This window comes from Cynara cardunculus (genome assembly GCF_001531365.2).
Source record: "Cynara cardunculus var. scolymus isolate 2C chromosome LG 1, CcrdV1, whole genome shotgun sequence".
NCBI classification, from domain to species: Eukaryota; Viridiplantae; Streptophyta; class Magnoliopsida; order Asterales; family Asteraceae; genus Cynara; species Cynara cardunculus.
In genome coordinates, this window is record NC_037528.1 from 3,883,347 (window position 1) to 3,910,965 (window position 27,619).

General features: G+C 35.3%; 6 protein-coding genes across 13 annotated transcripts; 4 read left to right on the forward strand and 2 right to left on the reverse strand.

Moving 5' to 3' along the window:
• The first annotated feature begins 1,822 nt into the window (after positions 1-1,822).
• Positions 1,823-3,541, forward strand: LOC112511311 (ras-related protein Rab2BV-like). Its single transcript, XM_025116895.1, has 3 exons — positions 1,823-1,891; positions 2,081-2,271; positions 2,784-3,541. The coding sequence occupies exons 2-3, from the start codon at positions 2,107-2,109 to the stop codon at positions 3,261-3,263; spliced, it is 645 nt and encodes a 214-aa protein (XP_024972663.1). The 5' UTR covers positions 1,823-1,891; positions 2,081-2,106; the 3' UTR covers positions 3,264-3,541.
• A 608-nt stretch (positions 3,542-4,149) lies between these two features.
• Positions 4,150-9,864, forward strand: LOC112512488 (mitochondrial substrate carrier family protein B-like). 3 transcript variants are annotated; one of them, XM_025118496.1, is made up of 8 exons: positions 4,150-4,408; positions 6,963-7,139; positions 7,251-7,400; positions 7,615-7,716; positions 7,789-7,859; positions 8,022-8,089; positions 8,541-8,609; positions 8,876-9,055. In XM_025118496.1, exons 1-7 carry the CDS (start codon positions 4,217-4,219, stop codon positions 8,585-8,587), a joined length of 807 nt encoding a protein of 268 aa, XP_024974264.1. In that variant the 5' UTR covers positions 4,150-4,216; the 3' UTR covers positions 8,588-8,609; positions 8,876-9,055. The 3 variants fall into 3 exon arrangements, with proteins under 3 accessions (XP_024974264.1, XP_024974255.1, XP_024974248.1); XM_025118487.1 differs by having other exon boundaries at positions 8,520-8,609; positions 8,876-9,001; XM_025118480.1 differs by lacking the exon at positions 8,541-8,609 and having other exon boundaries at positions 4,152-4,408; positions 8,876-9,864.
• Positions 9,845-13,534, reverse strand: LOC112512468 (protein DA1-related 2-like). 3 transcript variants are annotated; one of them, XM_025118460.1, is made up of 12 exons: positions 13,044-13,534; positions 12,545-12,684; positions 12,111-12,198; positions 11,844-11,955; positions 11,549-11,669; positions 11,350-11,433; positions 11,142-11,261; positions 10,830-11,042; positions 10,662-10,724; positions 10,453-10,568; positions 10,310-10,368; positions 9,845-10,225 (listed from the first exon to the last, which is right to left on the reverse strand). In XM_025118460.1, exons 1-12 carry the CDS (start codon positions 13,090-13,092, stop codon positions 9,918-9,920), a joined length of 1,473 nt encoding a protein of 490 aa, XP_024974228.1. In that variant the 5' UTR covers positions 13,093-13,534; the 3' UTR covers positions 9,845-9,917. The 3 variants fall into 3 exon arrangements, with proteins under 3 accessions (XP_024974228.1, XP_024974218.1, XP_024974236.1); XM_025118450.1 differs by having other exon boundaries at positions 12,545-12,708; XM_025118468.1 differs by having other exon boundaries at positions 12,797-13,534.
• A 3,692-nt stretch (positions 13,535-17,226) lies between these two features.
• LOC112511732 (serine/threonine-protein phosphatase PP1 isozyme 4-like) lies at positions 17,227-21,706 on the forward strand. 2 transcript variants are annotated; one of them, XM_025117464.1, is made up of 4 exons: positions 17,227-17,640; positions 19,427-19,551; positions 20,213-20,435; positions 21,405-21,706. In XM_025117464.1, exons 1-3 carry the CDS (start codon positions 17,463-17,465, stop codon positions 20,399-20,401), a joined length of 492 nt encoding a protein of 163 aa, XP_024973232.1. In that variant the 5' UTR covers positions 17,227-17,462; the 3' UTR covers positions 20,402-20,435; positions 21,405-21,706. The 2 variants fall into 2 exon arrangements, with proteins under 2 accessions (XP_024973232.1, XP_024973223.1); XM_025117455.1 differs by having other exon boundaries at positions 17,242-17,640; positions 18,992-19,551.
• A 42-nt stretch (positions 21,707-21,748) lies between these two features.
• On the reverse strand, positions 21,749-26,570 carry LOC112511713 (protein NRT1/ PTR FAMILY 5.6-like). 3 transcript variants are annotated; one of them, XM_025117427.1, is made up of 5 exons: positions 26,511-26,570; positions 24,402-24,552; positions 23,630-23,781; positions 23,012-23,547; positions 21,749-22,789 (listed from the first exon to the last, which is right to left on the reverse strand). In XM_025117427.1, the coding sequence occupies exons 1-5, from the start codon at positions 26,511-26,513 to the stop codon at positions 21,958-21,960; spliced, it is 1,674 nt and encodes a 557-aa protein (XP_024973195.1). In that variant the 5' UTR covers positions 26,514-26,570; the 3' UTR covers positions 21,749-21,957. The 3 variants fall into 3 exon arrangements, with proteins under 3 accessions (XP_024973195.1, XP_024973211.1, XP_024973203.1); XM_025117443.1 differs by having other exon boundaries at positions 23,630-23,847; XM_025117435.1 differs by lacking the exon at positions 26,511-26,570 and having other exon boundaries at positions 24,402-24,738.
• On the forward strand, positions 26,362-26,931 carry LOC112511744. Its single transcript, XM_025117475.1, has 2 exons — positions 26,362-26,667; positions 26,774-26,931. The coding sequence occupies exons 1-2, from the start codon at positions 26,382-26,384 to the stop codon at positions 26,929-26,931; spliced, it is 444 nt and encodes a 147-aa protein (XP_024973243.1). The 5' UTR covers positions 26,362-26,381.
• Positions 26,932-27,619: the final 688 nt, after the last annotated feature.

A 27,619-nucleotide genomic window follows, 5' to 3' on the forward strand; every position in this document is an offset into this window, starting at 1 on the left:
ACCCTCCACAATAAAAATGATTAATCAACCTCTCATAATTACAAAAAAATGAACAAAATGAAAAATTATGATTGGTTGAATGAGGTTTGCACGGTTTGTACAAATTRAGTGGTTTGCATTTGATCGCTCCCCTATATATATATATATATATATATATATATATAAAGCAATTAAAGCAGGTTATTATGTAGCTAGCATTTTCTGATTGCTTAGACACTTACTACCTATGGGCTATTTGATTGGCACAAGTATTCTTGTGCACACGTAATATTCAAAATCAAGATTAAACATATCCATCCTACAATTAAAGCAAGTTTTTTTTCTGTTTATTTGTACGTTTCAATCAAATTGATTACTTACTAATCTACCTTCTTTTATTTTTCAATATCTTGGCTCCATGTTTGGTTGATGTTCATTGTCATGATTAATACATTTTTAAACATGCCTTCACAAAAATATGTATATAGAAAAGGAGTATACACAAGCACTTCTTCATCAACCCAATTCTACAAGTAAAATAACCGAATTTATTGTTGATGTTAGTACGATTTTAATTATGTTTTAAGAAAGTCAAACAAGATTCCGTAAAAGAAACTTGTTCTGTTGAGAAAATGTTATACATGCGATAGCTACATACCGTTGAAATACGGTTTTTTGGATAATCAAAATTTGTTACCGTTTATCTACCTTTATTTTTATCTGATTAGCTAGCTACTAAATAGGGTGTAAACGAGCGGATTCGAGTCGAGTAGTAGGTTAATTGAGTCGGGCGTTAAAAAGATTAATGATAGGCTCGTGTTCGATCAACTTTTTTAATGTATATTTTTTGAGTTATCGAGCTCGATGCTCGTTCATGGGTTTGAACTCGCAATCGATTAACTCGTTTATCAGCTTGAGATTGATAATTTTTTAATATATTTTTATTGTATGATTAATAAATGTTTTAGCATGTTTGGCTAGAAAAATGGTATTCTCGAATGGTTCGGCTCGGCTCGAAAAATTGATTCGAGTTTTCGAACGAGTCAAGCCGAACATTAATGTTATAAAGCTTGGCTTGTTAAGCCAAACGAGTTCTATTTTATGTTCGAGATCTACTCGAGCTCTGAAATTATTAAGTTCGAGCTTAAGTAGCTTGTTAAAAACTCGAATCGTTTACACCCGAGATGGAATCACATCAATTTTTCTATTTTTTATATTTTATTAATTTCGTATTAAAAAATGTATTTTTAAAGTTAAAGGTTGTATATTTATTAAATGATAGTATTTGCTTTGGCCTATGAGTTTGTTTATTTAATGATTAATTTAAAGGGTTGTTTGACAATTGCTAAATGGTTTGGTGCAAAATAATTAAGAGGCTCTCATGGTATAGTGCAAAATGAAATATAATTGTTTGGTAATTGTGTACAATGAAATTAGGGCTCTTAATGGTTAAGGGAGATATATGATACAAAATCATTCAGAGGGTTTTAGAAACATTAAAAGACATATTTTTTTTACCAAACAAGATTTACCTTTTAATGATTCAGAGGTTCCCTTTTAATTGAACTATTAAGATGTAAAACAAACAACCCCTAAAGGTATGTTGAGGGATAAATGACATGTGAAATGTTTTTTAAAGGCAAAACCTAAGTAGAGTTTGGGGGTCGGTTCTGTAATATAAATAATATTTAGGGGGTGTTAGTGAAAAATTCCAATTGAGATAATTTTGGGTTTTCCGGATTGTTTCCCCCGTTTAAAATTGCTGTTCATTCGGTTGTTCTGTTTCTTCCTATTGGAATTAGGATGCTCCCTTCTCCTTCTCCTTCTCCCCTCTCTCTTTCTCTCAATCCTCTGCAACTCCTACCATCTAATCTCTTTTTACTGTCTTATCTTCATCGACCATTCCTGCATGGTTAGCTTCTTCAATTTCGTTTCTTCTTCTTTTTATTTGGAAGGATCTGGTTTCAAATTTATCTTTGTGAATCATATGGGTTCGAAGGAAAAGAGAGATTCCAGAATTTCTGTTGTTTATACGTTTGTTGTTTTTGTATATGGGTTCCTTTTGGTGATCAACTCTTTCCATTTTCCCCAAATTTTGTAGGTTTGTGACGAGTACAGAGAGAAGGAATGGCGTATAAGGTGGATCACGAGTATGATTACTTATTCAAGATTGTCCTAATTGGGGATTCGGGTGTCGGGAAATCTAACATACTTTCTAGATTTACCCGGAATGAGTTCTGTTTGGAATCTAAATCCACCATTGGTGTTGAATTCGCTACCAGGACTCTTCAGGTTGGTTGCTTTCTCCGAAGCTTGTTAAAAATATTCACGCAAGCATTACAGGATATTGGCTTATGGTGTCTGATCATCACGATTGACGATTGAACCAGAACAGTTTTATCTGTTACAATGTTGCATTTCGATGTAGGAAACATGTTTTTATCAAATGACTTTTAGTCTTGGTCTCAGGAGTCAGATTGATGCATATTTTTGTAGTGCCTGAAAGGTGAAATTACCCACAGAGATCAATTGATCATAACTTCCATTTTGAGAAATTATTAGTCATTCTTGGTCAGGCAACAAGTAATCCCTTTTCATATGAATGTAGAATCATGCATCGTCGGATGACAGTTGTATTCAATATTGTGGCTAGATAGAAGGTTTCCAAAAAAAAAAAAATCCATCTTTGCAGTTCTTTTAGTTAAAGATAAGGATCGTCCATAAGATCTGATTTTAAAAGAGATAGACATAGATAAACGTATATCTGTATAGTATATAATTAGTTATGAGCAATGGATATGCAGGTTGAGGGGAAGACAGTGAAGGCACAAATATGGGATACGGCCGGTCAAGAAAGGTACCGAGCAATCACCAGTGCTTATTACAGAGGAGCAGTAGGTGCTCTTATGGTTTACGACATAACAAAGAAGCAAACATTTGAAAACGTTCAAAGGTGGCTCCGTGAGCTAAGGGACCATGCAGATTCCAATATCGTCATCATGTTAGTTGGAAACAAATCCGATCTGAACCATCTTAGAGCCATTCCAGAAAGTGAAGCCCAAGCAATGGCAGAGAAAGACGGGCTTACGTTTCTAGAAACTTCTGCACTGGAAGCAAATAACGTCGAAAAGGCATTCCAGACAATCTTGCTCGATATCTATCAAATAGTGAGGAAGAAGGCGTTGGCTGCCCAGGAAGCTGCTGCTTCTGTTCCTGCCAAAGGCACCACCATCAAGGTTGAGAGTTCTAATGATTCCAAAGGGACAACTTGTTGTTCTAATTAACTGTACGTTCTTTTTTTCCCGGTTTAAAACATCTAAGTAGTCGAAAAGACACTCGGCTTGATGGTAAAGTTGTCGGGTGTTGGAGATTCGTTCTCACTCTCCCATTGATGTTAATGCAAGAAAATGGAAGAGGTGAAGTGAAGGAAGAAGAGGATGGTAAAGAGATTGCTTAGAACATCTGTGACTTTTTTTTGTAAGTAGATAGAAATAGGTTTAAGAGCAAATTTGTATATGTAATTTTGGTTGGACCTTTGTATAAACAAATGGTCAATATTTATTCCGGACAATTTAAAGAGATGTCTTTGACTTTCTTCTTATAAAATGTTTCAATTTATATTTATTGAAGGTTTATTTTTATTATTAAATTAATTTTTTATCGATTTTATGTTTACACACGTCAACATCAGATATTCTGTTTTTACGTTACAAGTCACGAATCATGATATGATATGAAAAAGCATTTATTTAACAGATTTGGATTATAATAATGCTCTAAAATTATTTTTAATAAAAAATAATATAATTAACCACAAAATTAGTGTTTGATTGATTTGAGTTTAGTTTTAAAGGTCAAAAGTGTCAGATTCAAATCTAAAAAGAAACAAAAATTCTCTTATAATCACGAAGATTCAAATACAGCGAGTCCAGATTACCTGTAAAGCAGGTGGTCATGTTAGGATTAGTCGGTTCGCATAACGAATTGAATACAAAAGTTAATAATAAAATAATAATATAATTGTTTTTTTATGATTATTTAATAGTATATCCAATAATACCAAAACTGGATGCGCAGAAAACCATGAACTGCGTTCGGTATTCGTGAAACCATTCTCGTGTCGTGGTCTAGGGTTTCGTTATTTTACTGATGAATTCAAATCAATAGGTTTCTTGTTCAAATTTTGCTCTTACATTATCACTTTTTATATTTACACACCAACTTTATAGACGGAGATATGCAAACAGAGGCAAGGGTTGGGGTGGAAGGCGGTGGTCCGGCGCATAAATTGGTGACTCGTCACCAGAGGCCATTACAACATCACGGATCGCAGATCGGAGCTATCCACCAACTCATCGCCGGTGGTGTGGCCGGCGCCGTTAGCAAGACTTGTACCGCTCCTCTTGCTCGCCTCACTATACTCTTTCAGGTTATTATTTTGTCGGTTTCTTTTTCCTTTTTATGTATTTTAATTTCGACTTAAGGTTTTGCACCTCTTTCTCGGAGATTTTATTGAGAATTATATATAAAATTGATGGAAATGGAGTCCAATTAATTATACGGATTGTTGGAACATGTGTTGCTAGAATCCTTCCAAGTTAGTTGAAAACAAGAATCATTAATATTAGAAAGATTAAATCCAAAATATGGCTCAGCAATAAAAACAAGAAGATCATAAATTACATATGACATTATAAGATTCATAACAAACAACACATAGGGCCTCTGTTTTAGTTTAGTGGACTCATAGTTTATTTGGTTAGCTATCCATGATTGTTTATTCTGTCATTGTAATGTGAGCTTTATGCGGAATGTCAAGCCTTCCCATTTAAAAACATGTTCTTCCCATAATTTCATATCGAATTACCAAAGGGAAATTTGAGTTTGTATGCTTAATGTTGCCCCAGATATCAAAATATGCTTGACCTTTTGTGCCTTATTTCCTCATACATATTTTCCGTTAAATCTACCCCCCACTTGTAGAACACTAAACAAGCATTAAGCACGTTTAGCCCTTATCTCTTTTTGTACGATGATCTCGATCTCACTGATGATTACACAAGCACTTTCCCCATTAAACCTACTCATTGAAGACCTCATTAATGATCTAACCTTTTACCTCCTTATACGCCATCCCTTCGCTCAATTCCAATGAAGACATGGTAATCTATTCATAGCAACCTTCTTCAACAAAATACGTGCGTTGAAGAAAAGGAGGATCCTTCCGTGACTTCTTCATTCTTCTAATGCACAACAGGGGCAGTAGTATTTCCTTCTACAAGGAACCCAATGTTTGCATCCCATGTTTTCATATAAGATTAGGAGGTCTTGGGTGAAGGCAGTGCAACTGTGCAGGGTCCCGAATAGACTAACAGGAACAAGCTGAAGAAGCGAGACCGGCTGACACAACCGAATTGGTCGAGGAAAAGGAAAGCCCAGCGACCAAGCACTCCCCCCCCCCCTCTTTTTGATAGTCATAAGCTAGAGCCCCTATGGTATGGTGGCATCAAAAGCGATCCTCCCAGTGAACTGACCGTACCCCAAACCTCAATTCGATGGAATTGTTTGATCTTAAAGGGGATCTTCTATGGGAACTTGATGAGTCAATGCACCTACACGTCTTGTGTCTTGCTTTTACTGTATACCTGAATGAAAGGTCCGAATGATCCACAGTTTTTAGAATCAATAGGTCTTCAGCTTTTTGCTCAGTTGTCAGCTACAAACTGCACAGCTCCACTCCTTTTCTTCTTCTACCGAGGGAATCATGAATATTCTTGTGTAGTAATGAGGGTGCATCTGAGTGTGCAAATTGCTTGGTGGACTCCCTGTCATGCCAATGGAAACACGAAGATCCTTGTGTATTAGAAGGTTACTCGTACAATACAGCAAGATATATCCCGATTTTATTGTTTCTTTTTATTCTGTCCATTGATATAATACGGTTTTATATGGTTTTGAGAAAGTGATAATGTTTTTATTTTTAAATAAAATATAAATTTGAAGATATTGTAATTAAAATTTTGAAAAAAAATATCGATATTAGTATCAAATTAACTATTTAAAAGTTCGCGTTTTTTGTATAATTTCTTTGATTCAATTTTCTTATTATAATTTAATTTAGGTCTAATAATGAACCAAATTATTTTTTGTTTAATAATATAATTTTTTATAAAGATAATAATTAAGTATTTTATTAAAACTCAACAATGTGATGTTTATCTCATAGATGATTATGTTTATCTGCAGTTAGTTACACGAATTAAAAATGGAGGTTTAATAAGTTGTACTTACGCACAATTTACTTGTAATCCTGAATTTTAAGTAATATGCATTAATAAACAGTACTTCATGCATAAAAAATGGTTTATAAGAGTTTTTATCAAATGTTTTATAATATAGTATAGAAGTATAGATTGTACAAGATCAATGTGTTTGATAACTTCGTTGGTAGTTTGATGTGCTTTAAATTTAACAGATATATATTTGCACTTACTCGATGTATTCAATAACTCTTCCATGTCTACTTGATGTACTTTAAGTATCAAGAATTATATATTTGTACTCACTCTATATGTTCGATCGTTGTTTGACACCTACACAATGACTAGATTTCAAGAAATATGTATGAGCTCGTGTTCAATGGTTTAAATTTAAGAAAAACGTGTGAGTTCGATGACTGTCCCATCTACTCTAATTTCAAGAAATATACTTGAAATTCCAGAAGTATATATAAGCTCAATGTGTTCGATAGGTTTGATAGCAAGGTGCAACAGGGGAGAGCTCAAGATCTATGCTATCGTTGTGATGAGAAGCTAAATGATCTGCCCTTTGCCTATTAAGCAAACAGAGCTACTCTATATATGGTTGATGTGAAAAAATTAGTGTTGCTATGCGTGCTTGTGATCAAACAAATACCTTAACGTTGTTTTTTAATTTATTCGTCTTTCTTAGCTTTGTCAATTCAGGATTCCTTGATTCTGCAGGTGCAAGGCATGCACTCTGATGTTTCTACTTTGAGAAAGGCTAGTATATGGCATGAAGCTTCACGTATCATTAGGGAAGAAGGATTTCGTGCATTCTGGAAGGGAAACCTGGTCACTATTACTCATCGTTTGCCTTACTCATCTATAAGCTTCTATGCATTTGAGCACTATAAGAATGTTGGTACAAATGCGCTTAGCTGGAAATTCTTACATCTAAATATTGATTTCCTATGTAATTTAACCGTCATCCGATTTGATAATTCTCTTTGTTCTCTTTTAATGTTACAGTTACTACAGCAGATGTCGGGAGTGGAAACTCATGAGACAAATTTCGGCAATGATGTGTTTGTACGACTTGCAGCTGGTGGCTTAGCTGGTGTAACTGCCGCTTCTGTAACATATCCTTTGGATCTTATTAGAACACGTCTTTCAGCGCAGGTAAGAATTTTTGGCATGCACTTCATTTGCATATGTATGATCCAAGCAAATGTGATTTGCTGGTTCCCTTTTTTCTATTTATCTCTGGCACCATCTGGTTCAAGAGTAGCCGACTGTACTCATCCTTTTTATTGCCCCTTTGATATGTTCCTGTTTGTATATGATTTCAGTTTTCTTTTTTTCTTTACTGCTTATTCATCTTTTGGTCTTGCAGACAAATGTAAATTATTATAGAGGTATATGGCATGCTTTACATACCATCAGCAGGGAAGAGGGCATCTTTGGCCTCTATAAGGGACTTGGTGCTTGTTTATTGGTATTAATCTGTAACTGATGTTAATTATTTATGGTATCTACTTATCTCTCTACTGACTACAAGATTTTACAGGGTGTTGGTCCCAACCTAGCAATTAGCTTTTCAGTTTACCACACTGCAAGATCTTACTGGCAATTGCAGAGGTAATTATGAGCAAAAAAAAATTACAGTTGGGCATTATTCATGTCTTTTTCATGTAATGCAGTTTGACTTTAGGTTTCATACATTTTCTTTTGCTCCCCTTCGTGCTTTCATGTTCTATATATTGTAGAGGAGGTAATGTGATGTTAATTTGCTGGTAACAGACCAGATGATTCTACTGTCATGGTGGGCTTGGCTTGTGGCAGTCTTTCAGGAATTGCATCATCAACAGGTTGGTTAGTGATTAATATCTGTTTAACAAGTTCTTGCTCTTAAAGTCCTGTACAAGTCAACTGTAAGTTAGAAGTTAGAACATTCCCATTTTCTATTGTAAGTTTTAAATGAGGGTAGTCATAGAATCTTTTGCATTTTGTTTTGAATCAAACAAAAATGCTGTTGATGTTTCACAAAAGAAGACGATCCGTGTAATATCTTTGATGCTTCTGCTGTCAAGAAGCAGGTTGGGATCCACCCCTTTCCACCAATATATAATCAATCTGTCCCTTAAGAGGTAGGGAACCAAACTTGTCTGCTTGAGGATTTAGTTAGGAAGCAATAGAACAAGTGTTTACTTATTTATTGTTTGTAATCTATCTTTAAATTTGTCAGCATCAGATCTTGCTTGGATAACTTCATCTTTCATTTAACATGGCTCTTTCAAGATTTGCAGTTGGTTATTGTAGGGTCACTACAGGCTAGCCAACTTTGTTTATGGAGTCGAACATTGTGAGAGGCGTCCCTCTTTTCTCGAGGTATGCTTCTCACTGTGGCTCCCTTCGCCAATTTCTTGGTGATTTCATTGGCATAAACAAATCTGAATTGGTACTATTGTTCGAAGATACTATAAGATGTTTGTATCACTTCCCCTTCTGGGATTCCCATGAATATTGCAACATTTTCTTTTTGGAAATATTACAAGTCAAAGTTACCTACTTCTCCATTATATAGCTACAAATATATTGGTGGTTTCGTACTTTTAGTTAAACGTTTTACTTAAACCATGACCTATATATTGCAGTATCGTTCCCTTTGGATCTTGTGAGGCGACGGATGCAATTGGAAGGAGCAGCTGGTTGGGGTCAAGTTTATAAGACGGGTGTGTTGGGTACGTTTGGGCACATACTACGAGCTGAAGGCCTACGTGGCTTATACAGAGGAATTTTACCTGAATATTACAAGGTGGTACCCAGCATCGGCATTGTGTTCATGACCTACGAGAAACTTAAGCAAGTATTATCAGATATAGATGCTTGCTAATAGCCATGGCTGCTGATTAGTCAACAGGATCAGAAGTTTATGACAAAGAAGCCTTGGTATGCACCGTTTTTAAACATATTATCATAAACCAGCGATGCTTATGACCGTGCCTGTAAAAAAAACATCATCCGCCTTGTATAGATTAGACGGGTAACGGGAAAGACCCGTTAGTCGTTCCTTTTTCAGGATACTAATTTACAAATCCTGTTGCTATGTACATCTTATAATATAGTGAAATCGCAACACATTTCTTGAGCTGAGGGAACGAGTATATGTTTTTGGAGATGGACAGTTTTGCCCATTAGCCAATGGGTGTTGGGGCCAAGCTTCGGCGTACTTGTACTAATCTCATGGTTGTTGAAGATAACAGTCAGGAAAATTCACGGTATGCATCGGTTATAGTTTAAAGCTCTTGAAGGGACAATATAACAATTGGAAAAAGCAGCATAGGAGTGGAAAAGGCTCAAATAGGTAAACGTTTGTTGTCTTCAATAAATCAATCTTGATGCTACACTATATAATAAATAGTTATAGTCCATATTTTTGTGTTTGTGTGTGTTAATTTCCGAATACAATACCCCAATACCAATTATAGAAAAAGACACTTTGTAAGTTTATTGAAAGATAAAAGGCTTATTTATCAAGAACTCGTCTGTGATTTCTCGTCTCCCGCATGTATTCCCCAAAATGACCCCCACAAAAACTTGGGTTCCTTCATAAAGCCTCCATGGTCAACTCAATCCTCGAAGGACTATTTAGTAAACCTCCAAATACTCGAGCAAAAGCAGAGGAATGAATCACAATCACAGGGGAAAGTTTCCGGTTAGGCGAATGTGATCGAGGGTACGACGCAGACCGTATGTATTCACAGCTGCATTAGCAGCTCTGAATCCTCCTCCGTATGCCGGTGATGCGTCGTGCGCTATTTGATGCATGAAAAACTCACCCAGTTTATTCTCCACCCTTGACTTTCCACCTTTCTTTGAAACCGAGGAAGAAGATGTGGACGGAGCTGCTGACGTTGATCCCGGCATGATCTCTGATTCAAGCCACATATACGAAAGCACCTGACAGATACCTTCTTCTACCTCGGGATTAAGGTTTCGATACCCTGTCCATTTCAACAAACGTTAATCAATGTATTCATAAAGATGATATTTTTCGGTTTCTAGTAAGATCAACGTTGTCTAGTTACCTTTAAGACGTAACCAGCCATGCATCAACTCATGAGCAAGAATGGCACCGGTTAATAATCTGCAAAATCGTTTCATGACATTTGTTTCAGAAACTAGTCTCCAAGCTACGTTGGCAGGAAAGAAGAGATCATGAAGTTTTTACCTCGGGAGGCCGTAAAGAACAAGAATTGCTGTAACTTCACATCTTCGAGTCAATTTTTGCGGTTGGGTTCTCATTCCTATCATAGCATGACCTCCGAATTTTGGCCTTCTGAGTATCTGAAACTCGTATGATACGAAACAACATGAAGATGGCAGAGATTATTCGAATCAAATACACCAAGTGAAGAAAGATCGATTTGACAAACTTACACTTGCAACAGTCTGCTCTTCAGAAAGACAAAGACCCCTTGTCTCCGGCATATGATGGAAACCCTGAAAAAGTAGCCATTTCTCACTCATTCGGTAAGGATGTTCGCCTCATTATCCGCTAGGGGAGGAAAAGAGAAGTAACAAGTAGAAAAAGAAACGATCCTTTACATGTTTCTCGCCAACAATAGCTTCGTTAAGGGCTTGTCTTTCGACAAGTAACATGGGAATCTGTTGATCAAGTCTCATGTTCATTCCTTCATAGTAGTCCCTAATGGTGTGGTAAAGCGGTTGACAGTCACCGGTATCCATAATCGCAGATTCCATACATTCTAAACATAAACTCCGGCCATCTCCCAAAGATACATATCTTGCATTCACAGACTTTAAGGAACAGAAATATCGAAACATCAAATTATAGGCGCATCAGACGTATGATTTGATACATAATCAGATTGAAAGACTGCAGAAAATTAAGCATACCTCCAATCGTTCACAACTACAGCATCGCGCTGTGTTATCATGCTCGTGTGCAGGACAGTATTTCTGGGACCAGAACGGGTGGCATCGATACTCGATCAATCCAGCTCCATTTGTAGGAATCTTTAGAAAAAAAGTTGGATTTACATTTTAGCATTCTAAGAACTGAAAACTAGTTATATATGCACAAAAGTGTTTCATGATTCATTACAAATTGAAAGCAGACTTCACACTTGGGATGTGTTAGCTCTTTGAAACAGGACTTATGGTATGCATCCTTCCCTGATAAAGAGAACTTGAATCAACAAGAAAAAAAAACTAATAAGAAAACATTCGACACCATCATTTGAACTACAAAAACCAAATCATAGAGCAAATGGGAAACGGAAGCACGGAAAGCAACAATTTACCTCGTGTTCTTTGATCGGGTAACGACAGGCACGACAACAAAAGCATTCGGGATGGAAAAAGGTCCCCATGCATCCCAAATAATTTCCATAACCGATGTCGCGATTGCAGCCACCACATAATCTGCAAAGTTTTATTGAGAGGTGGATAGAAGATCCATCAAAGATATGTCTTTTAAGTCATGACAATTAAAAAGGGCATTAATCCCTTAAGATCGAGTCATTACGGCATTTTGGGTTGAAAAAATCCATATCCTTTAACGAACAAGGACATAAAAGAAACAAAAATCGTAAGCACCTATATCCCACAGGTGGATATTCTCTCGGAACATATGGAGGATATGACGGATGATGGTCATCCTGAACTGTTTTTGCAAGATCAGCTTCATTGTTTGGTCTCCACCCGTATCCTGAACAAAAATGAAAGAACGTTTGTCTGTGATCAATTGTCCACATTCAAAGACAAATAGCAAGCGAAAAGAGGGTGGGTGACAAAGATAAAGGCTGAAAATAGATCGAATGCGAGTTACAGAAGAAATTCTTTTAGTTAGTAACAATAACTTACCGTTTGGTTTCTTCAAACCTTCGGCCAAAGACAGTGCAATTGCTCGATCTATTTCTTCCTTCTCTTTATCAGTCCTTGCGCGATTGTCCTAATGAAATTTTAGAGCTTTTTATATAAGATTTCTTGTTCATTAGTAGTTTCGAATATACACCGATCAAGAAGGAAATCTAGGTAATATTAAGGTAGCAGGTGGGATTTCCAGATCAAGATCAACATCAAAGGTGAAGTAGTTTGCAAGGTTATATGAAGTTATTAGAAATGAAAGATGCTTCAGGAAACAAGAAAAGTGCATGCTTTTAGCACTATGATACAAGACAACCTTTTCGACTTTTTGCTATCAATAAACATTAGAGGTCAAGGAAAGTTTATTTTGGATGTTTGCTCTATAAAATCTATAAGAACCCCTCGATAAACAAAGGGAAGATGGTATTTACCAAGGATCTAACAGGAGCACGCAAAACCATGCTTTCGTCTCCGATAAACTGTGGAGGCCGATGGGTACTTCCAACCTGCCCACGATTAGAGCCACCTTTGAAAAGCTTACTCAGCCATCTCATAAACCAGGACTTCCTCTCTGCGTGTGAAGTAACAAAATGCCCTGCGTTAAACCCCCCAAGTCGACAATTAAATGTGTTAACTTTACACTAGACATGTGAAAAATGGGAACTACACCATGATGGAAATACCTATCTGATTCAAAGACAAACTTCTCATATATAGAAGCACTTTTTTAGCAATACTATGGTATTAACAAAATCCAGAAGCTAATCAAAAACTAACTGGAGGAGAGAGAGATGTTCCGTTAATGGATATTTTACAGTTGAGATTCATACAGGCATATCATCAAACAGTTTCTAGATGTTATTCATTAAACCCAAAAACCAAGTGATTCCATAACCGGAAAAGGAGGTACTCTTTTTTCTAGCTTCATACCATAAATACACGGCTGAGAGAGGTGGTTGACGTTCCCTGAGGAGGACATAATTGGTGGGGTTTGGGAACGTATGTATAGATTTGCCACCGGCGTTTAAAGCAAAGGCGTAAAATGAAAAGGACTAAGAGAGAGAGATAGAGAGAGAAAGTGGCCTCTGGGAAAGAAAAAAGAAGGGTAGCAGAGAGAGATAGGCGGAAGAACAATGGCATCATTGCTGATAAAGCCTGTGTTTTTGAGAAAGTAAAGAAACTGGGAATCTCTGATGGGGAAAGGAAAGCGATAGTTTTTGATAGAGGGAAAAATAGAAAGAGATTCTTGGCTTCGGAAAGCAAAGAAGAAAAGTTGGCCGGGAGAGATCGGCCGAGCAAGAAAGATAACTGGAGAATCTTGATGGGAAGAAAGTTAACGGTTATTGGCTATCCCATACAAGAATCCACCAATTCAAAGCTCCATCTCTGTATGTTCTCTCTCTCTCCCTCCCTCTCCCTCTCCCTCTCTCTCTCTCTCACACACACACACACAGAGGGAGAGAGAGAGAGTGAGCTTGAAGCTTGGCATCTTCAAGAAGCTGTTCGCTGTGTTTTTCTGTGTATTAAACTAATTTTTGAAAGACAATTTTGCCGGTAAAAAGGAACCATTAAAAATTATAAAGGTCCTTCATCTTTAGTAAATATACATATTTTACCCTTATTTTAACTTTTCCTTACTTTTCATGTCAACGGCTCATCAAGTCTCATGCTACATATGACGAATCTTTCCCTTTTGAAATATGAGAATATGGTTTTTCAGCGTTTTAGAAAAAAAATACTATGATGTTTGAGGTCATAAATTCAGGTTCTGATACCATCCACATTATACCAAAATTAGTCATTTTAATTATAATACTGAACAGTATAAAAACTCAAAAAATTACAGTAACAGAGAATAATTTTTTTCTTTCATAATAAATATAACAATTTACATTTTGGTCATTTAGAAAAACATAAAAAAAAAATTATTAAATTTATCAATTACTTTGATTAAATTATGTATCAAGATTAATAGTTAGTGTATTTTATCAAACATCAAACTTATACCTGACAAGTATATCTAGAAGATGGATTAAACATGTGTCTTGAGAACATAGTTTTACTATCGTGGTAACGTACAAAGGTCTAAATGCTTAAGTTATGCTTTATTCTTTATGCACGTGATAATTCCAACGACTATTTCGATAGTGGAATTGTATTACAAGCCGACATCATAAATAGACTTTATTAACCATATGACAATTCTTGTAGTTAAAAGAGTATGCATCATGCATGAACCTGCAAAATCTGACGTTTCATAAATAAAATACGTTTTTAATCGTTTATCAACTGTTACTGTAAATTTATATGACTAAAAAAATAAACAATACAAAGAATTGTGACCCCCCCCCCCCCCCCTTCTCCTAATGTTTGTGGTTCACTTTTTGGTTTGAAGGATTTTATGCTCTTAAAAAGCTAAGGAGATCTACTTGTTTGGGTTTATGGGAATTCATTCCAATAAAAGTCTACTCCTCTTTTTGGTTGTCATTTCCTATATTTTATGTATCCATCTTTGCTTGATCCAAGGCACATCCACATTTCTTTGTAATATCTCAAAATTTTAACACTTTAATTAATACTGATATGAAAGTTTAGACCAAATTATCAGTGTATCAGTAACGGTTTCAAGTCGTGATAAAAGTTGTTGGGTTAGTCTGCTATTTTAGGTTTTGTGGCGTTACAACTTTTAAGTTTAAAGAAATCTTGTGTAATGTAATATTAATAGTCGTGTTGCATATCATAAGATTTTATTCGATCATGTTAAGGTAACATATCAAACAAAACGTGGGTTGGAAATGTACGGTCCAAAAATCATGAAAAATATACCTAGAACTCTATTTCAAGATTCGGATAGATTGTGTAAGACCCGTGAATGAAATCTAGTAGCAGGGCGCTATAAAACACCAGAGCGAAAACTCAACCATAAGAAGTAAGACAGTTTCACGTGACTACCAACTTTATTGTGATTAGGGTTACGAATCTCATCATAGTTAAAAGAAAGAGAAACAACGTATAAACTTGAAGAAAATATAACTGATTATATATTTTTAATTACTTTTTATTTTTTCAGAACAATTGGGACAAACTTTTGCACAATTGGGTAATGAAGAATATGGTGACATGCTCCAAAAACTGTTTTGTTTTCTTTTCTTTTCTTTTCTTTATTTATTTTATTTTATTTTTGCATTAAATATGAAGGTGATAAAGTATGGAAAGAAGGGCATTTCTGTAAAGCAAAAATTGAAGAGCTTTTGGGTTGTGTGCATGTGTGGATGGTGGACATAAACACCCACATGTCACATGTGCTTCTGACCTCATAATGTCCCTTTTTCTTATCATAAATTCTAAATCTATACTTATATTATAAAACATTTGGAAAAAAAAAACTTTTAAGAACTATTTTTTATGTATAAAGTATTGTTTATTGATACATATTATTTAAAATTCAAGATTATAAGTAAATTTTATGTAAATACAACTTATTAAAACTTTATGTTTGAATTTGCGTAACTAATTGCAGATAAACATAATTAACTAGAGGATAAACATCTTATTTTAAGTATAGAAAATCTAAAATATAATTATGATAATCATTGAGTTTTAATAAAATATTTAATTATTATCTTTATAAAAAGTTATATTATTAAACCAAAAATGAATTACTTTGTTATTAAATTTAAATTAACGTATAATCAAAAATTGAATTAAAGAAATTACATAAAAAACGAGAATTATTAAATAATTAATTTGATATTAATATCGATTTATTCTTTTTTAGATTTTTATATTATATTCAAATTTATATTTAATTCAAAAATAAAAACATTATTGTTTTTTTCAAAACCAATATAATATAATTAAAAAATTACACAAATGTTTTTCATTAACAAAAATAAAATTTAATACAAATCTAACACATTAGCATCAACATATTTTGAGTCAAACTAAACATCTATCAACATATAGCATATGTCAATTCATATATTTTATTTTTAATACATCAATAACAATAACAATAACATATAAATATCCATATATAAGGAGATTTCTACTATTTAATCAATCATAATTGAAAATAAACATTAATTACATGCACCAGATTGATTATCTTTTAAAATGCAATTCATAAATGACATGCGATTAAAAGTGATCAAGGATGGAAGTGAAGTTATTGGTAACAAGTGTAAGAAGAAATCTCTACTCTGAGATTAATTTTAATTGAATGTCAATACTAATGAGGTGTACCGAGATGCACTAGATCAATTATTTTTTAAAGTGCAATTCATGGGTGGACATGAGATTAAAAGTGATCAAAGGTTCAGATCTCTTTTTACGCTTCTCATCGTAACTTCTCTTCTCACACGACCTTCCAAAAGTTGTTTTTGAGAAGTGGTAAATATTTGAGAGGTAAAAAAGTGATCATAGCCTTTCATACCGTCAAGACTATATTTGATTGGTCAATAATTGCAGTTTTGACCGGTCCAAATTTGCGGCTATGCAAAAAATAGAGATGGTAGTTTTGTAATTTTTACAAATAGGAGACAAACAGACTCATATATGAAACCCTTGCCATTTATATATGAAATGTATGTTCATATGTGAACTCATGCAATTCATATATGAACTATTTTTACTGATTTACATATAAACATTTGTGATTCATATATGAATTAGTTAAATTAGTTCACATATGACTCAATTAAATAGTCCACATGTGAACTAACTAACGGGTTTGCATATAAACATATAGTTCATATATACATGATTTCACATATGAACCCATTTGCCTCATATTTGTAAAGGTTACGATATTATTTCTTTATCTTCCATATACTCATGTGATGAATTGTCTAGTGACTCGATCAAAACCATAAATATTGATTAAATGAATAACTAATCATTTATTTATTTTTTAAATATTTACCACTTTTCAAATATAACTAGAAACATTGTAGTAATTTGCACACGGTATTAATATATTTCACAATAGAAACTATATTTTATTTTATATTTATTTTTGAAAGAAGAAATAATTAGACATAAAAAAAGATGCATAAAAATCCAATTCCTGACAAGATGTTTAAAGGTCATTCCTGAAAACAATCCCATTATCAAGCACCAAAATTTCGTTTACATACAAGAAGTCTCCCTTCTCCTTCTCCTTCTCCTTCTCCTTTGCTTTGGAAAATGGAGCATTGCTGTCTGTAGTATACCCTAACCTACTCTTAAAGAATCCCAGATTTCCCCCTTTCCACCTACCAAGAACAAAGGAAAATCTCTTGTCTTTCGATTTTCTTGACCTCTTCCCCAATCGAAAACAAGAAAAGCTAGGGTTTTGATCTTCTTCAGATGGACCCGATAGCCATTGACAAGATAATCGAACGCCTAACTGAAGTTCGATCGACTAAATCTAGGAAGTTGGTTCAGCTTTCAGAGGCTGAAATCAAGCAACTCTGTTCCGCGTCACGCGAAATCTTTATCAATCAGCCTAATCTTCTTGAACTCGAAGCCCCTATCAAGATCTGCGGTACTCTTGAATCCGTTTCTTTCATGCACGCTAGTGTTTATTCAAGATTTTTGTTTGTCTCTTTAATTTTAGGGTATCAGATTTGTTCCTTGTTTTGATTTTGTTTCATGTGATTCTAAAATTTAAGGATATATTGGACATTTGTGTTGCACTGAACTTGAGGAAACTGTCCCATTTTATTATTCATACCTAATTTCAGACATTCTGCCAAGTGGGTTCTTATCGTGGAACAGATGGAGTTGTATATTTATCCCTGACGTGATTGTAGGTTTTGGCTTAATCGCTTTGGCAGATTTTTCTTCTCCGATTTCTGTTGTAACCACACTAGATAACATGGATATACCCTATATTCAAAGTTTTTCCTGTATATGTAGTCACCATATTCAAGAACATATCTGTTCAGTTGAATATGACTAAATATCCTATCTATGGTGTCTCTCTTACTGACTCCTCTTTTGGTATAATTGTATGTTTGTAAGAATTACATTTAAAGATCTATGTTTGAGATACTAAACAATGTGAAGCTCTGTTGCTTAGTTTTTTCTCAATCAATACCACCCCAATCTTCTTTCATATCTTCATTTCCATTATATGCTAAGTCTTCAATCTATGTACTTATTCCGACATCTTACCCCATTAATCATAACAAGTTTCACTGCTCTCCATAGGATTTACCCTTCAACTCAACAGAACTTTCCTACATTTAAGACACTGAAACTTGCTGCCATTGCATGCACCCGACATTTGTAAATTGCATCATCATCAATCTCATTGCCCTCATGTAATATTGGTATTAACAATGAAATATAGTTATATTTTCTTACCATTTTCTTCGCTTCCTGTGTGTTGGGTACGTGGGTCTGCTGCATGGTTTGGATTGTACACTATTCTACAACTTTGTAAATGGTAACGACTTTAAAAGATGATATTTTTCATGTTCTATTCTTCTAGATGTTGGTTTTTCTTCTTAGGTTTGTGGATATAATTTACAAACATAATAAAATACAAGAAAATCCTGCAAGATGTTGAACCATGTAAATAGTGTGCTCATTTTTTTTATTTCTGGTGGTCACTAATTGCGTGCTTTTGATCATCAATCTGAACACTATGCACACTATAAGTTTATATTTTGAAATACGATGCCAACGATTATTGGATTCTGTTGTTACCTTGTTAAGTCTATATCCAAGCGCATACTGACTTTTAGTTTGAAGGGATGAATTTTTGCCATATGATGCAAGTTTATTTCTGTTTAGTTTATTTCAACTGTCATAAAGAATTGGATAACATCATAAAACTTTGCCATTTCTGATGTGCACTCCCCCCTTCTATTTTTGACCGATGGTCTTAGGCGACATTCATGGACAATACAGTGACCTTTTAAGGCTTTTTGAATATGGAGGATTTCCTCCTCAAGCAAATTATCTTTTTCTGGGGGATTATGTGGATCGTGGCAAGCAGAGTTTGGAAACAATATGTCTCATGCTTGCTTATAAAATCAGGTATCCTGAGAACTTTTTCCTTCTGCGAGGAAACCATGAATGTGCTTCCATAAATAGGATATATGGGTTTTATGATGAATGCAAGCGCCGATTCAATGTGAAGCTATGGAAAGTCTTTACGGATTGTTTTAATTGTCTACCTGTTGCGGCTCTTGTTGATGACAAGATATTGTGCATGCATGGGGGCCTCTCCCCTGATCTTACCGACTTGGATCAAATTAGAAACTTGCCACGTCCAACTGCTATCCCTGATACGGGGTTACTTTGTGATTTACTATGGTCAGATCCTAGCAAAGATGTTAAAGGATGGGGTATGAATGATCGAGGTGTTTCTTATACCTTTGGTGCTGATAAGGTTTCCGAGTTTTTAACAAAGCATGATCTGGACCTTGTCTGTCGTGCTCACCAGGTTTTTGGCTCTCTTTTGCTTTAGATTTTGTTGCTCTTAAGATTTGGGTTTTCTTCTGTAGTGAAATTGCATTACTTGAAAAGAAACATGGTTTATAGAGAGTGTTTTTATTAGTCAAATATCTAAATTACTTGACGAAATAGGTGAATCTTATGAATCTAAGTCAATCTCTAAATTCTTTTGCGATGGTTTCGGTAGGCATGCAATAAATTTTATCTTTAGAACTTTCCATAAAAGGAACTGTTGAATTTTTCTTAGGACAGAAGGATGTGTGTGTGTAACAGTTTTATTAATATCTGTCTGTATGTATACATGTATGCATGCATATATGCATATGTATGTCTGTGTCTATTTGGGTTAATTATCCAAAAGAAAAACTTTAAGCCAGTTTCACAGAAGTATTTGCCTTCTTTCTACAAATAAAAATTGTGGTATAACCTTTGGTGGGAACTTTAGGTATGGACTAGGTGCATAAAAATTATTTTTGACTTGACATATAAGCAATCCTGTATCAATATCCTTTTTGCCAAATCTTAAAAGAATTAAATTCAAATGGATTTATCTGTCATCATTGTTTGTCAAATTGGCTGGTGGTTGGTATATACACACACACACACACTTATACTCTTGTAACTGGAAAATGACACTTGTTGGTTTGTAGGTTGTGGAAGATGGTTATGAATTCTTTGCTGACAGGCAACTCGTAACTATATTCTCGGCCCCTAATTACTGTGGTGAATTTGATAATGCTGGTGCTATGATGAGCGTGAACGAAAATCTGTTGTGTTCATTCCAAATCCTGAAGCCAGTTGAGAAGAAAAACAAGTTTATGATGTCCACGAAAATGTGATTGGTGCATGATTTTGGGTGCCTAGTTTCCAAAGGTCAGGTCACAATCTTTCTTCTCGATCACCCTGTTCTTACTGTATTCACATATAATACCTAGTACATTTCAACAGATGAGATGGTAATATGTTGTTAGTTTTTTTGATTAACCTGGATATCCAACCCGCTATATGAGCTGGCTAATCCCAGGGCGACCATCTGCTTTGTGGGTAGCCTGGAGTCGCCGCATTTGAACCTCCGTGGCCACAAGGGGATTTTTATTTCTCCTTGGATTTGAACCTGGGACCTCTAGGTACTTTTGACCTTTGGAGCCCACCCAAACCAATCAGGCACCCACCACCCTTGTGGTTAAGTAATATCTTGTTAGTTGTGGGTGATTACGAATAAAGGCCTGATATGGTGCAGGCAAGACGCCTCTCCACCATTACGAAATGACCAATAGTGTTCTATAAGGCGTGACTATAAGGCATGATTTTTTTTCAGAAAATTTTTTTTTTTAATTTTTTTTTTTTTACACTTTTAATTTTAGATTTTACACTTTTATAGATTTATCTAATTACATCACTCACAGCTCATGAATCCATAAACATTATGGACTCACAGTTAAAACGAAGTTGTAAAATTACTTTTATAAGTTATATTTTAAATATTTAATTAAAAACTATTTTTATAATAATAATCTATCTGATTTTTCTTCTGATATGATTGTACAACTTTTAATATCATATATGATTAGATAATATATAGAAAACACATATATAAATATATAATTCTATATATGATCTACAAATTTGTCGGTTTATGTCACGCCTTGAAAAAATGCCACGTCCTCATTGTGGCGTGTAAGGCTTGTGGCGTGTAAGGCTTAAGGCTTGACCTTGCCGCCATGCCTCGATTTTGAACCTTGGTATCAACACATACAATCAAGAGGGTACATTTTTTGGACCATGTGAAACATGACAATTGTGGCCCTGTGCACTAATCTTCCTCTTCTTGTTGTATTCCAGGAAGGATAAGTAGGTCTTGGAGGTTTCTTCTTTTGAACTGCAGCTGTGCATATTGGAAGACAATCTGAGTGGAAGAACATGGACTTTGAAAAGAGCATATTTCTCTTTTCCTTGTTATTAACTAGTAGTATTTTTTGTACATATTTAGTTTGGTAAATTTAGTACTCCAAGAAATCTTGTTTTTCTGCCCGGACGGACAATACGGGTGCTGAACGTTTGAACTTTAAACTCAGGAAATAGGTGGGTCTTAATCATGATGTTACATTTTATTGGGATGTCAATAGGCAGGGTTTTTGCATCAATCTTTCATCTCACATAAATAATTACACACATATTTGATCACATATCAAGTATACACATATAAGGTAGTGATCCATGAGATTGGAGTGTATGGTATCATCATCATCATCATCATCATCATAAATACTTGTATATTGATTTCTTTAGATTAATTTTCATTTTGGTGCTTCTAAGATCACCAACATCACATTTCAGTCTTAAACTCCAAGAAAGTAATAACATGACATGAAGCCAGTGGCTTATCATATACAGGTTAACTAACATTTCTCTGCAAATTCTTGTAAGAATGCCTGTTTGCCAGTAAGACGTAGATGCCAAAGTTGAACCCATTGAGAGCTGCCAACAGCCAGTAGAACTTGTCCAACCTGCTGCTATTTAAGTCCTTCCCAAACCAACTTGTCCCAATATTCCCAGTAACATGGTCTACAACACTTATCATAAAACTGCTCAAGAAGCTTCCAACACCAATCACACTTAAATACAAAGCTATGCCTAAGCTTCTCATGGAGTCAGGAACTTGGTCATAAAAATACTCTTGCAACCCCACAAGAGTAAACCCGTCTCCTATGCCCAGAATCAAGTACTGAGGCGCTAGCCAAAACACGCTCATCGAAAGAAACCTTGCTTTACCTCCTTTCTCTTTCCCTGCAACGATCAACCTCTGCTTCTCCACCACTGCTGCAATTACCATACCTAAAATAGAAATGATCATCCCAATCCCAACTCTTTGGAGGATCGGGATGGCTCTTTCATTGCCCGTTATTCTCCTTAGTGTCGGGGTTATGATTTTTTCATAGCATATGACACACAGCAACATTCCAATGGCAGAAAGAGCGTGAATACTTGCTGGTGGGATCTCAAAATTTTTACCCATCATTCTATTCATTGTGCTGCTTTGTTTGAGGAAGAAAGTCGCAGATTGTGCTATACATACCCCAAACTGTAAAGAGGTCAGCCATATGGGAACCATGTTTACTATGAGTTTTGCTTCTTCAACATCAGTTACTGTCGATAGTTTCCAAGGGGACCGTTTCTTCCCTTCTGACATGTCATTATCTTCAATGATACATGCCTTATCAAGAAATCTGCAGATCAAAATGTGTAAAGATGTCATTCTTTCCTTTGGCTTCACCTTGTCTACAACATGGGAGACCTTTGGCTTTCTTTACAACATTATGCAGAGAGACAGATATAGATGCGGGGCATGACACGCCTCCTCTGTGTCTACCTCTCTGGATTGTTGATATATTAAAAAGTAGTCACCAGGATTTCCCATGATTATAGTAAAGGTTTGAGCTGGATTTTACCTTAGTTTATTTGTATGGCACAGTAATCTTCTTCGAGTACTTGGGGCTTCATGCAATAAGTCTGGGCTCGAAGGATAAGTTAGCTTTCTCTTCATCATGGCTGCAACAAGAACCTGTAGTATTGGTGTTAGTGGGCTGCCTTGGGGCACATGATACCGATAAAACGGCTTCCCCAGAGTGAATATAATGGTGGTTATGACCATAGTAACAGTAAGAATGAGGTTTGCAAATCCCCAGTTGAAGTTATCTTGCACATAAGCCACCACTGTTACTCCCAGAACAAGCCCACCGCACAACGCTGCATTCCACCAGTTGAAAAATGACATCTTCCCCTTCCTCTCTTCCAAGTTATCATCGTCAAACTGGTCTGCTCCAAAGCTTTCTAACGACGGTTTGTGGCCACCTGTTCCCAAAGAGATCAAGTATATTCCTATGAAGAAGATCAGTTCATGAACTCTTCTTGGATGGATGCACCTCCTAACTCCACATGGCTTCAAGCTTGGTACAAACTGAGACATTGTAAGTATTCCTAAACCCTAGAATCATAACAAGAAGATCAACTTTTATCGTTCAAATGCAAGTCATTTGAATTGTAAAGTGAACTTTGGGATGTTGTACCATGAGATAGATGGAGGAGGAAAGCAAGATCATGAAGAATCTGCCAACATAGGCATCAGCAAGGAAACCACCAAGCAAAGGCATGATAGTTGTAACTCCTGCCCAGCGGTTGACGTTCTTGGCTGCTGTTGTCAGGTCTTCATGCATCACTTCTGTGAGGTATGTGATGAGATTTGTTGCTATTGCAAAGTAGCTTAGCCTCTCACTAAACTCAATTGCTTACCCCCATAAAGAAAAGACCAAGAAATTTGTCAAACATATTGTACTAATGACCCGTGTTTATGTATCAAAACTTGCATATTATTTCATATTGGTAGCCCTCATGATCTTAGTGAAGTATATATGGGCTAAGGACCATATATAGATATCCGGGAAACTGCCTATGTTCGTATTTGATTTTAAGTGGATAGGGTGACGTCTATTTTTGGACGTCATCCCAATTTCTACATAATATATTAATATGTAACTGATAATACATTTTTTTTATCAAATAAGAAGAATTTGATGGTTATAACAAACTTAAAAATTAAAACATCCACTATTTATACATTATTTAATAAAAATGTCTAATCAATGATAAAATGAACGAAGGAGATGTAGAAAATACCCATTCTTTTATCAGAGCACTCACTTCCGTTACCAGAAAAACTAATGCACATATAAGTGATAAGAGAACAAATTATGAACCGGACGTGGGAAAGAGACGATTTACATGCAAGCACAAGTGTTTGCATGCATATAGATAGTCATTAAAATACATAAAAGTGCTCACCAATGATGAAGAATGCCGCTTTCCAAGTACCAGTTGAAGATCGAAGAGGAACTCTCCCTTTATGATCCAGAGATGAATCACAAACCCACTTCATCTCTTTAGCATCTACCCGAATTTCAACTCTGTTCTTCTCCTCCAGCTCTAATGCCATCTTCAATTCAAACACAAAAAGGTCAAATTAAAGATAGAGGTTTGAGAGAGAGAGGAGCAAGTGTTGTTGCCCTTGTAGAGTGAACAAGTGAGAGTGACAGTCCTTTATAAGATCAATGATTCTTGGTTTTGGTGGAAGTTTGTGGGGTGGTATATAGTGCTTGGTCATTCTTTTGGCAAAATTGGAGGGTTCTCATCAGAACTTCTAAGATGTGAGAGAGATATAGGCATTATGTAGCATCTTGGACATTTATGAGGTATCTTTAATATGTGTTAAATATGAACCACAATCAATAATCCAGCATTGCAAATTTGCGACTTAATAGAATGTTACAATTTCAAGGCACGTTTTAGTACAACTTTGAGGTCCATTATCCTAGAAAATTTACTGTAAGATATCTCATAGATATAGCTTTGCAACTATTTGGTTAAAGCAGTCTCAAGTTCGTATGTAGCTTTCTCTAGTCTTTCGCTGTAAATAAGTTTTAAACAATCATTAGTTCACAAGGACCCTTAAAATCTATAAATCCAATTGAACCTACCTTCAACCATGGATCGTCACATGTAATAGCACCTGGTATACCTCTAAAGTTGATTTGAATTGAACTCAAATTATCAACAGTATGCTCATAACCCTTGAACATTAAAACTCCTGTTTTTGATGGTTCAATACCCAAGATTGTTTGCAAATTAGGTCAACACCAACAATAACATAGAATATCCAATAAATTAGAAATATCTTGAACTCAACATTTGCCTGAATATAACAACAATTGCCTGATAGCATAAACCACTATACCAAGAAAATGAGTTATTGGAGCATTAATTAGTTCTAATGTCCCCCCAAAAAAAAGTAAATGCTCCAGGAAAAGATGCATACTATAATTTAGTTAAAACACCAAGTGTGAAAACAAAAGGATCATATATGCCCCTTCTTCAAACAAATGTACCATTTTCTCTTTATGTGTATCTTTATCCACAAAAGTCGCAATAACTTTTCTAAATATGACCAACTGACTCTAAAGCTTGGCTTTTTCTTCCAAAAACTTGATGCTAAATCTATCATTTGTCATTTATTTTGGTCATCAATGAAGTAACCTTGCACTTGCATTTGCATTCACCCAATAAGGTTTCCTACCCCCACCCACCATCATCTGTTGGGGAAAAGGATAAATTCTAAAGTTATGGTTTACCTTAACTAGAGTTTGAGCTTTACTGGAAAAAGAAAAACAGAGAGAACAAGAGAAAAGGGGGGGGGGGGGGAGAGAGAGAGAGAGAGAATAAGAATAGCTTTGGAAAATGATACAGAAATATCTAACACAATTATCATCTTGTTGACATGATACAACAAACTAATCAAATTTATCGTAATTAACATGTTGTGTTTCTTGGAACATTATTTACATGAACAGAAAATTACTCTCTTACACTAAACTTGATCAAAATGTTATATCACATCAACTATTCTATATATTCACTTGCAAAAAGATGATTTTCCAAATGAGGTCATGTGAACTTCAATGAGAAAGGTGGTATGAAGGCATCGTAGGCTTTAAAGTAACTTATATTTTCTGTGGCATATGTTCAAAGTTGTAGGACATGACCACTAATAATTTGTGACAGTACCATGTTTTCCTGTAAGATATGGTTGATTATGCCTTTTGGAAAGGAATTTACGACACAAAGCATAAATACCTATTTTTTGTATTTCCGTGGATTCTAATATCACAGGCATAATTGCCACAGCAACCCCTATTCATACATGATCATGATATTAGCTCCAAATATCACTGTGTTATTCCTTGTGCAAACTTGCAAATATCACTGTGGATGAAAGCATTAAGTGCAGACATAAGCAGCAAAATATGTCAACTAAGATGCAACAAAAATGCTTATAAGCTGTGTGTAGTTTTGATGAGTTGTTATTATGAACAGGATAATCTAACGCTCCAAATTTACCATATTCCTGGTAATTTGAAGCAGATGTGTTGTATGTCATCTTCTTCGATGGCAAGAGAAAACCAACTTGCACAAACTTCCATGCTTTCAGGACTATGTGCTCCTTCCAAAAAGAACACCAGATCTACTAAGCTTTCAGTCTCAAATGGCATAGATGGTGAGACTGGTCAAAAATCAAGACATTATTATCTTTTTCATCTTTACTCTCTTCACATCCGTTGTTTTACCCTGATCAGATTTGTAATGAATTTTGCCCAACACAGGATTCTCTCTTCACCACCGCATTCCCATTGCCGCCACCAGGACGATATGTGTACAAGAAAAGAATAGCAAGAACTCGAATCCTGCTGCCACCGCCACAAGTCCACAACCAGATTACAGAACGTGCAATTACTACTCCAGCGTCTCATTTGGGACGTAACGTTGAGTAGTTGACCAGTTGCGACCGAGAACCCTAATGTAGAAGAGTTTCTGTGTTTGTATATATGTTTACGGATTTGATTTGTTTACGGATTTGATGATCACCATCAATAAATGGTGGATCTTTGAAATTTGTTTTGGGGTTTGACCATCACCCTCATAACTCTTCGATTAACAGAGGATCACTAGAAGTTATCAATGACGGTGGATACGTCAAACACCATGACCATGACGTCGGTACTGGCGGAGGAGGTGGTAGCACTAGGTGGGTGTTGGCGGCGGAGGTGAATGCACCGTCAATACATTAAAGATTGAGTAAATTACAAATGTAGTCCTTATGGTTCACTTTTTTAATTACTTTAGTCCCAAAATCAAAATAAGTACTTATTCAGTCATTTGAGACCTTTAGTTTGCATTTTTCTATTTGTTGAGTCCTTTTTTCTAAGGACATCTCCGGTACATGACATTCTACCAGAGTGTTATGGACTGCCACATCAACATTCCATTCACCATATAACTCTATTATTTTATACCCACACTCTATAACACTCCAATGAGTTTAATGGATTTCCACATCATATATATATATATATATACATATATATTATCTATAAATATAATTTTACCAACAAATTTAAAAATCTACTAAAAACAAGGAATAATACATTAAAATGAAAATGAAACGAAAT

Excerpts from the sequence above, each read along its gene's own strand:
- LOC112511311 (XM_025116895.1), top strand. The coding sequence starts at position 2,107 with ATGGCGTATAAGGTGGATCACGAGTATGATTACTTATTCAAGATTGTC. Across the intron at positions 2,272-2,783 it reads TCGCTACCAGGACTCTTCAG|GTTGAGGGGAAGACAGTGAA; the intron begins GTTGGTTGCTTT and ends ATGGATATGCAG.
- LOC112511713 (XM_025117443.1), bottom strand. Across the intron at positions 23,848-24,401 it reads AGCGGCATTCTTCATCATTG|CAATTGAGTTTAGTGAGAGG; the intron begins GTGAGCACTTTT and ends TATGGGGGTAAG. Across the intron at positions 23,548-23,629 it reads CCTCCTCCATCTATCTCATG|GGTTTAGGAATACTTACAAT; the intron begins GTACAACATCCC and ends TTATGATTCTAG.
- LOC112511744 (XM_025117475.1), top strand. The coding sequence starts at position 26,382 with ATGAAAGCATTAAGTGCAGACATAAGCAGCAAAATATGTCAACTAAGA. Across the intron at positions 26,668-26,773 it reads AGTCTCAAATGGCATAGATG|GATTCTCTCTTCACCACCGC; the intron begins GTGAGACTGGTC and ends TGCCCAACACAG.
- LOC112511732 (XM_025117455.1), top strand. The coding sequence starts at position 17,463 with ATGGACCCGATAGCCATTGACAAGATAATCGAACGCCTAACTGAAGTT. Across the intron at positions 17,641-18,991 it reads AGCCCCTATCAAGATCTGCG|GCGACATTCATGGACAATAC; the intron begins GTACTCTTGAAT and ends CGATGGTCTTAG. Across the intron at positions 19,552-20,212 it reads TTGTCTGTCGTGCTCACCAG|GTTGTGGAAGATGGTTATGA; the intron begins GTTTTTGGCTCT and ends GTTGGTTTGTAG.
- LOC112512488 (XM_025118480.1), top strand. The coding sequence starts at position 4,217 with ATGCAAACAGAGGCAAGGGTTGGGGTGGAAGGCGGTGGTCCGGCGCAT. Across the intron at positions 4,409-6,962 it reads GCCTCACTATACTCTTTCAG|GTGCAAGGCATGCACTCTGA; the intron begins GTTATTATTTTG and ends TTGATTCTGCAG. Across the intron at positions 8,090-8,875 it reads AGGAATTGCATCATCAACAG|TATCGTTCCCTTTGGATCTT; the intron begins GTTGGTTAGTGA and ends TATATATTGCAG.
- LOC112512468 (XM_025118450.1), bottom strand. The coding sequence starts at position 13,092 with ATGTCCTCCTCAGGGAACGTCAACCACCTCTCTCAGCCGTGTATTTAT. Across the intron at positions 12,199-12,544 it reads GTGCTCCTGTTAGATCCTTG|GACAATCGCGCAAGGACTGA; the intron begins GTAAATACCATC and ends AAATTTCATTAG. Across the intron at positions 11,670-11,843 it reads TATCCACCTGTGGGATATAG|ATTATGTGGTGGCTGCAATC; the intron begins GTGCTTACGATT and ends AAAACTTTGCAG.